The sequence below is a fragment of the Primulina huaijiensis genome, chromosome 6, assembly GCF_012295235.1.
Source record: "Primulina huaijiensis isolate GDHJ02 chromosome 6, ASM1229523v2, whole genome shotgun sequence".
Lineage (NCBI taxonomy): Eukaryota > Viridiplantae > Streptophyta > Magnoliopsida > Lamiales > Gesneriaceae > Primulina > Primulina huaijiensis.
In genome coordinates, this window is record NC_133311.1 from 22,318,311 (window position 1) to 22,328,087 (window position 9,777).

The following is a 9,777-nucleotide window of genomic DNA, read 5'->3' on the forward strand; positions in this document are numbered from 1 at the left end:
CCAAAGCAAGAATTTTCCATCCCAATGACAAAATTAAAGCCCAAATTCTAACTAAGGATGCAATAAAGCATGTGAAAGCTTATAAACTCTCAAAACAATAAAAGACAACGCATTAAATCATAATAGAAGAGTTGACATAAAAGTAATTGCCGTCTATAATTTACTGAATCTCGTTTCATGTTTTGTTTACAAAGAGAATTATGAGATAAATGATAATATATACGTAATAATTCTACTTGTTCCTCAAAATTTGGAAGTGGGAAGTTCCACTTGTATATATGACGAAATAATATATCTAGCCTGAATGAACAAATGCATGTTAATGAATAGTCAAAGAACAACAAATAACACATGAATTCACCAGTTGTCTTCTACTGCAACCGACATCCTTGCTCTTCTGCCTTCATGTACAGAAGTCCCCGCCTAATTCTCTGCAACAAAACTAGAAAAATTTACGAAAGCTGCATGGTGCATGCTTCAACACACACACATTAACATTTCGCATGGTTTAATTCAACAAGAAAGAGCTGGTGCACATTCCAGTGCCCACCTAAGTACAAATGAACAGAATCAAACCCAATACTACTTATATTTCCATGTTTGAACTCAAACTTGGATTTTTTTGTACCAGCTTCAAAATATTTTAAACTAAAAAGCAATTATGTCGAGAATAAAACTGACTCATTGAATCCACTATTAGAAGTTAATTACCGAGCTTTTTTCAACAAATGCTTGGATTATAATTCGAGCTCTGGACCACGTTTAATTTGCTGTAGACCAAATAATATAAACTCAAAAGTTGTCTTGAAACATTTTTAACCATGTTTCAGCAAACATGCATAAGACTAGAAGGGTATTATACTTTAGAATACAGATAAAATAATTTTCGAACATACACCCAGAAAGATAGAAAGCTGACTAGAGTCATTTCCACATTTGAGAAGCAAATCTCTCGTAATGTTTGAGCACTAACGTACGGGGAACAACTCTAGTGCAAATTTCCTAGCTATTTTACTCAAAAACCACCCAGTTATGACAACATTGCCACATAGTATAAATTGTGGAAGACATGTCATCAACAATTTCCATATCCAAGTGCAGGCAACCTGCCACCAGCAAAAGAGGATGCTACTATCAAAGATATAAAAAATGAGGAGCATTACCTCCTTTGTATCTCTCATGCGAAGGAGCTCCAATTTTTCTGATGGTCTCCGATTTGTTAAAGTCGCAAGCTGCGTTCATCGAATGCATCAGTAACAAGCTACAAATGTTATATCATGATGAAAAAGAATACACACTAATTCGTATCAATACCCAAAAACTAAAGTGCTCAGGATCATGTGTTGAGGGCATTAACCCTTCGGCTTTAAAAAGCTCTGCAAGCCTTATCCTATCTGTAAGTAAACACTTCATAAAGAAATCTGCAAGAATCTGAAAAGTATCCTTTCAGAAATGAGAGATTGGGCTGATAATGACCTCCCTGAGCCGCAGCTTGTGCATCCTTCATCCACTGGTGAGCAAACACTGCTGCATTTTGTGTCAGCTCCAGATACTGTAAGAATAAAAGTTGAGTCAAACAAACCAAAACAATTTGCAAGTTAAGTCTTTCAGGGGTTCTTCATCTATCATATGCAAGCGAAGCTATATTTAAAATTTCTAAACACAAGATACAATGAACTTGAAAAAGAGGCAGATGGTCCAATCAGAAGTACAATGAGATATTGGACATTCCATTAATAACATACAGGATACCGATGCCAGTTTCCCATTGTACTCTCGGCGCTTTTCCGAATATCCATATGTGGAAGTAAACTCCAATATTTCATTATATCAATCTAGTACAGTAAGACATTCATTGACCTCTCTGACTTTAGAACTTCATGGTATTTTTCACTAGGGAGAAGCCCAGGAAGGAATGTTCACTGAATGTCTTACTGTCTTATCTAAAATATAGCACTTACGGAATGTCTCTCTGCTGTTCCCTCCAGCGGAATATTATCCTGCACCCATTCAACTTCAGAAACACGGTACCTTCATGTAGAATGATAAATGAGGTAATAAATCAACAATTTTAGCCATGGACATATCAACAATTCAGGCACCATACGGAAAACAAAAGCTCACCCATCTTGATCCCAACATCTTACAATCCGGCATCTCCTACGACTTTCGACCTGCATCCAATAATCACTTAGACTAAAACAAAAAACAAAAAAGAGATGAAAAAATTATTTTTCCCACATACTTTATCCTTGAACCCAACGAACACGTAAGGGACATTTATTTTTTTTCCTAGATGAATATTATCCCAACATAAATCTCAACAGAAGTATATTAAATCTTTATGGGGCCAGAGACCTCTCTAATGCACGACTAAATTTCAATGTAACTGATGTGATTGGCTTAAAAATGAATTTCAGGGACTTTCATCTTTAGATTTGCTTACAAGTCAAATGCTCCAGTCGACAATGGCTAAACAATATGGTCGAAGATCCATAATCGCCCATGGCTGGTTGAACTAAAACACATTAGTCACAAGATCTCGTACGACTGTTGTTCTAACACTCAAAATGTTTAACATTAATAAAAATCCATAATAAAACACCAATCAAATCCAAATGATGACAAAGCAGAGTCCCATGCACGTGAAACAAAAAAGTAAATAATGTCAAAATTACGATAAGATCTATTATTAACTTTCTTTGTAAGCGAAACCATAGCAAACATGCAATACAACTAAATTCATAGGCCTAAAGCTAATAATTTACCTCTAAAAAGAAACGTCCATCAGGGAGTGGCTCACAGCTGCATTAAGAAGGAAACGTGATCATCATCTATGTGCCTGAAGTGCCAGTAAAACCAACCCATAAAGTATATATAGTGTTCTATAAAGCACCCATCAATGTAGTAGTATTCAACATAGACCAATCACTTACTCTGTAATCTCCACCTCACATGCATGATCAGCTATTAAACCTGTAGTTGAGTCTGTAATGACCTACATCAACAGATGATTTGCCACAAATGGGAGCAAGAAAATTTACAACCAAGAAGAATCACTCAGTCAGATAAAAACAACAGACGACTTTAGTTAAATAATTACCATTCCCATCCGGCGACTTCCTTCCATTATCCTCCTCACCTGTTTCAAAACAATTAGGCTGAAAGTTCAAATCAGCCAGTCATGGAAAACAACATTAAAATAATGACTAAACTGGGTCCATAATACAATAAGCAGATCGAATGGCTAACCTAAAAGGGTCCAACCATGAACATATCATTGACTAGCGAAATTTTTTAATGGCATCTTACATCACTAACTCTGTGAATGGGGACAGATGTGACCATATTGCCTTTTATGTCATATATCATTAGTAGCCAGAGAGTGGGCTGTTCACAGGGTAGAGTAGTTACGAGTTCAAACACTATTCTACTCTAAAATTGATAGAAACAAAATCCTTGGGATGCAGCAGTAGATAATTATGTTCTATTCCAAGTAGTGGCATGCTATTTTCAACAAAAGCTAAATAAATATGTTCAACTTCCAACTTCCATTTTGTAGACAAGGATTTGCATTTGAAAGTAATAATGATACTGCAAATCACATATCAATTCATTAGCTATTGTGGAGATTGCATAAGTCGTGCTCATAAGTAGGAATAGTTACGAAAAATAAAAATAAAACATTCGCACATGTACCATGGTACACAAAGGTCATCTAGTACTTTTACGCAGTCTTTTCTTTTCTTTTCGAATTAAGTGATAATCTTTAAAACAGTTGTGCCTCATCCATTGCTGCCTTGTGCAAATTTATAACAAGAGAGCTATTTTCTATAAGACACAGTTGACGGCTGCCATATTTTGTCCACTAATCCTGTACCAATTATTTAGATATGATTATCGTCTATCTTTTACATTAAATAATAAATTACATAAGTAAATTAAGCAGATCAGTAAAAGTAAGTCTCCGAGTGGCTTGCGTTGGGGTGGGGGTGGGGGGGGGGGGGGTTTGGACTATGAGGGCATGGCGTACAAAATCAATGAACATATTACAGTTAAAAAGAAGAAATATTATCTAACGTCTGTACCACAATTTTGACATGGCCAAGCTTATTAAAATAATTTAATTTATACATGTAACATCTTCAAGACTTGAACTCAGGTAGAGGTTTTTCACTATCTTCAATCCTTTTAAGAAATCAATTTACCACAGAAAGTAAACTACTTTGATCAACTTACCATAAGCCTATAACGAGGTTCAAATATGTTAAGCTGAAACTTTTGGCATGGTAGTATGACGTCCATGACAAAAAGAGGAAGCAAATCAACTCCAGGGTTTGTCAAAATGGCATGTTCCGACCTCCTTTCAGCATATTCTTCGGGAAAGTTCTTCTGTATAACGTTGTTCAATGTGACACTGAAAAATAGCCAGTTAACTGCTGAATTATTTTTCCATGTGCATTGAAATCAATTATTTGCTGAGTCATAATCTTAGTATAAGATTAACGTTTTCCATGACACATCTTCGTAAGAAACATCTAAAAGCATATGAAACTGCTGTAAACAAGGAAGGCCATGTACAAACCTTAACACTTAAATGGAAATCACCATATGAAAGTCTCATTCGTGAAACTTATTTTTAATAAAAATACAGTAAGAAAACTCGTCTGTTTTGAGAAATGTATCACTGGTAGTAATCATATGAAGAGTTTGTCTATTGCCCGAGCAGATAAAATGGTCACCATGTTAAGATATGAGAAATTAACCTGACTGAACATGTTCTGGGACTTATAAACAAAACTGTGCGGCAGATTGGGCATCGGTTACCTGAAATTTTTAACCAAATACTGAATAAAACGGGGATTATTGACAAGATAAATACAAATTAGAGAGCGGAAACCAAAGAAAGAAATAAGCAGCAAATCTACCTCTGTCCATGGATTGAAACAGGCAAGAACGACAAAAAGAGTGTCCACAGGGAGTTGTAACAGGTTCATACAGTAACCTCAGGCAAACTGTGCAGTCATAATCATCAGTACGCTGTGGTTTTACATGGCTTCTCCTCAGTAATGTATTGGCTGTTGATCTCTCCAAATTCAGAAGAGGATTACTAGACGATGAAATATTTGATTGGTTACAACAATTTTATTTGGAACGAAGTATTTAAAATGTTCAACCAGAACTTTAAATCTGTCGATTCAACCAGAAATTTGATTCAGATTCAACTTTAGAGAAAATATTACCTATGAGGATCAATTTGAAGGCCATAATATATAACTTCCCGAGCTTGCTCATACCTTTCCAACTGCCCATTATTACACACAATAAATGCAAGATAATGCAATGTAGAAAATTCAAACAAGACAGGTTGAGAATAATTCATAAAGAATTTTATAAAGATATCCTCCAGGAAAATTATGTTTTCTGTCCTTTCAATCCAACACAGTGCACAAAATTTCATGCTTACCAGGATGAGTGCATTTGCCTTGAGAATGTAGGATGTCACTAAATTAAGTTGCAGACTCATCACCTTATCCGCATCCTTCAGGGCAAGCTGAAACCAAGCACATGATTATTTGAAATCTATAATTTGGAAAACAATCAGGCAGGCAATGCGGGAATAAGATTAAAATATGGGAATACCCCAGCATGAATTGTTGGATCCAACCCACTTAATGGTCTATATTCAGATGCAGATGGAGGCCTGTGTTTAAGGAATTGACAAATCCTGGAAGGAATTAAAGGTTAGAAAACCATGCAACAGGAAACAATCATTATTAACTAGCAATGAAGTTCAGTTAAAGGGGATGATAAAGTTCAATTAAAAAAAACCATGTTTTGGTGATATTTACCGAAGATATGCAGCACATCGGTTCCCAAGAATAACAGGATCATCAGGTTTAATGTTGTTAGATCTTGAGTAAAACTCAATCGCCTGATTAAAACGTAATCAATCAAAAAAACACTGACAAAATGTGTAATGCAAGATTTTTTTTCATTTAAATGAATACCAAACCAAATGCTCGCCAGGAATCTCATTTGGAAGTCTGAAGAAAATTAGCAATATTTGACAAGCATATAAGTACTTCTATCAGCATACATCACATCACATGCAATAACCTGAATTTGTTTTTCTTTCATTAAAAATATAAAACATAGTAATTGCAAGCAATGTTAATTATGTATTGTCATGAATAGTTCAACTTTGCCGTGTTCTATCAATCGCATTGGGATTTGGGATTGTAGGCTGTGTCATCAGCTTTGTCATGGTTTACCAAATGCATTACAAGCATGAACCAGGCACATACATCCAATGGCATATTATAACAAGAGTAATTAGATAAAATGCATTAAATGCAAGCACCACGACATATATATCAAATAAATTTATATTTTGATAAACTATTTGCACATAGCTCATCTCGTATGACTTCGGTAGAAAAGCCATAAAGACAAGAGTGATGATTTAATTTTGAAAAATAAACTATGAGACATGCACATTGCACACTACCCATCAAATAAATAGCTCCTTTCATTTGTTATTCAATCACAAGAAGATGCAATATCAATTCTGTTTGGCACAAATACGCCCGTGAATATAATCAATATACACTGCCAAAATAGAAATAGCCAACCATAATGTTGAAATGTGTTTCGCAGACATGTTTTTTCATGAAAAAAGAATCAATAAACTTTTGACTTCCTCCAAATTCAGTGAATTTGTATTCCCATAACTGACAAAACATGGAAACAAAAACGACTAGCCAAAATAGATGTTTAAATCACCGATCACTCTAACAAAACAACTAACTGATTTCAGTGACGTCACACCACCTCTATCTTGAATAAACACACATGTACTCCTACATGCTCCATACCGACCTCTGCGAAAATAGAAAGGTGGAGAAACTAACCTGATCCAATTGATTCTCTCGAAAAGCCTTGTTCCCAGTGTGCATGAGATCATTGAGATGACTGTACCTCTCCCATGACATTGACGGTCCTTCTCCTTCATTCACCTGCATAAAAACCACCCACACCATAATCGTACGATGCATAAGTACGGTAAACACACAACAAAAAAAGAAGATACAGCACTCACATATGGAAAATCCTGGACATCATCTATCCCTTCCAAACTGAAAACGGAGGCGGAAGATGAGTCGCCACCGCCACCGCCACCGCTGCTTGACATTCCAGCAAAAAAGATTCGAAAGGGACCGAACAAAGGGGAAAAAAATCGTTATTTCAGGCAATATGATGGAGTAACAGTGTAGTACGACTATCCTTTCATGGATAGTTATAATAATAATAATGAGTCTTTTGGTCAAATGGGAGGAGAAGAAAGGTCATCGTTCAGCCATGGGCGAGAGGTAGCAGCATCGTGTTTGTTGCTGTATCCTTCGTCACATACTTGGACTCTATTCGTCTACGTGTTCCTCCCCCGACCCATAAGTCCTCCTTCCTTCGTCTACTTTCTCTCTCCGCATGTGTACAAACACACACACATAATATATACACACACCATGTAGATATAATTTATGCGTATTGATTTTATTACTGAATTTGGCATTTTCGAAGAGCTTTCGTTATCAACAAACAAAAGCCCGCATATTTTATTCTGAACCAAGAGACGATTTTTCTTGAAAATCTTGTTGGTTATTTTTTTACATATAATATAATATTGATTTGCTTGGCTAATATTTTCAAAATTATATCCGAATAACTCCAATTTTGTGGGATAAATTTCTTCTCTGATATGATGTGTGGATGAAACGATAAAAGATGTAATAATTTATATGAATAATACGATGATATATAATTTTAATATTTTGTACAAAAAAAATTCAAAATTTTAATGAAAAACAATATACAGATCTCGAATATTCTAGTATCATGTTTTTGTTGTTGATGACATATATATGAATATAAAGTGTGAGTTGGATCCCTTGGAAATCCAGCATTAGTAGTTTACAATCGTTTGTTAGTCGATGAAATCCTCGTCCGTCAAATACTAAGGGAACACAAAACAAAACAACCACATCCTTACAAAACACTTTATTTCTCGATGCTCCAACTCAACTATTAAATTATTAATGTTTGATGTAATAGACAAAATAGTTTTGGATTCTAATTATTACTCTTCATCAATATAAACAAAGAATTTTCAAAACTATAATTTAAATAATTAGCTGTTTTTTTCACACTGTCCACCACATTGGATTTCAACATATCAGAATTTATATATATATATCTATTATATATATAAATATGTGACTTTATTTGTGAATTTACCTTTATCTCCTTATTAACTACTTTCTTTACATTAATTGTTATTTTAAATGTGTCTTTTCTTTTTCCTTATTCATATTTTAATCTATTATCTATATAAATAAATATATATAAATATGTGACTTTATGTATGAATTTACATTTATCTTCTCATTAATTACTTTTTTTACATTAATTGTTTACTTTAAATGTGTCTTTTCTTTTTCTTTATTCATATTTTAAATATGTGTGATTATTATTATTTGATTTTTTATGTCTACCCACATTATAATATGTTATTTTTAATCCAATTATTTAGATTTTTTATTTATCTTTTCATTATGTAAATTAAATTAATTAAAGTTTAGAAATAACTCATTATCGAATTATGAATTTTCTTTGGTGTCTTATTAATTTTTTTCATGTCCTCATGTGACAGTTTTCTAGAATTTATGTGTTTAAATTAAAGTTTTTTGCAACCGAAATTTTTTTGCGTTTTATATTTAAAAATTATTTAAATAAAACACGGTAAAAGATCGTTGTGATTTGAGCCGTCAATTTGGGTTGAGTCCTTCGGTTTGGACTGTACCGCCAAACAATTTAAATGAGTTGGGTTGAAATTTTGTCGACTCATTTAAAAGTGAGCCTAAATGAGCTCGCACGTGTTTATATTAAATATCTATATATCTAATATTATCGATTTTCAATAATGAATTCTTGATATAAAATGAAAAATATCAGTTTGATTTTAGAATTGTGATGTTGCTATGTTGGGTGCAATAATTGTCCCTGCTTGGTAGAGCGATCGAACCGTGGTGCTTGAGCTGCTGTGCGGTTTAAAAGATTTGAGTTGCACCATTACCACTAGCTATAGCTTTTGTTAAAGCGGCAAGCGATCGGTCCTACATACTATCTTGTCCAAAAATTATGGGTTGATGAGGCAGTCACTCAAAATTGAGTGTCAAAGTTGACATTTGAGTTGTATTTTTGGATCCCTGACAATATGTTCGTCAACATATTAGTTTTAAGTTAGTTTTATCAGTATCGTGAGGGGTAAATATGTTTATTACAATATATAAATATTATCATCTATTTAAATTAATATTCACTTTCATGTTTGACATATTATGGGTCTTAGTAGAAATAATAAATTCAAACAAACGAATACACAAAAGTTTAGGGCGAAACCAGAATTATATGGTAGCTAAAATTAATATTTAAATTTTTAGTTAATTTATCGATGTTAAGATATATAACAAATCTTATATTTTAATATATAAAATTTCAACCTTATAAATGAAATAAATCAAACATATATGAAATATACAAAATTTTATTACATATACAATCAAGTAATTTATTATAATTGTATTTTATTCTACAAAAATTCTTTTCAAACTCAATGATTGTGGATTTAACATCTATTAAATCAGCAAACTAAATAGCGTGTCAATTAAACTAATTGAGTAATCACATATTCTTGAATTCCTAATTAATTTTTTATCT

The 9,777-nt window shown here is 33.5% G+C and overlaps 1 protein-coding gene across 1 annotated transcript; it reads right to left on the bottom strand.

Annotated features, from left to right (window-relative positions):
- Positions 1–128: 128 nt before the first annotated feature.
- On the bottom strand, positions 129–7,479 carry LOC140978384 (uncharacterized). The gene is made up of 18 exons (XM_073443367.1): positions 7,103–7,479; positions 6,915–7,019; positions 5,853–5,935; positions 5,644–5,728; positions 5,468–5,554; positions 5,244–5,305; positions 4,929–5,110; positions 4,767–4,827; positions 4,240–4,417; positions 3,104–3,142; positions 2,937–2,998; positions 2,769–2,805; positions 2,125–2,174; positions 1,962–2,031; positions 1,477–1,552; positions 1,315–1,394; positions 1,164–1,232; positions 129–431 (listed from the first exon to the last, which is right to left on the bottom strand). The coding sequence occupies exons 1-18, from the start codon at positions 7,193–7,195 to the stop codon at positions 372–374; spliced, it is 1,479 nt and encodes a 492-aa protein (XP_073299468.1). The 5' UTR covers positions 7,196–7,479; the 3' UTR covers positions 129–371.
- Positions 7,480–9,777: the final 2,298 nt, after the last annotated feature.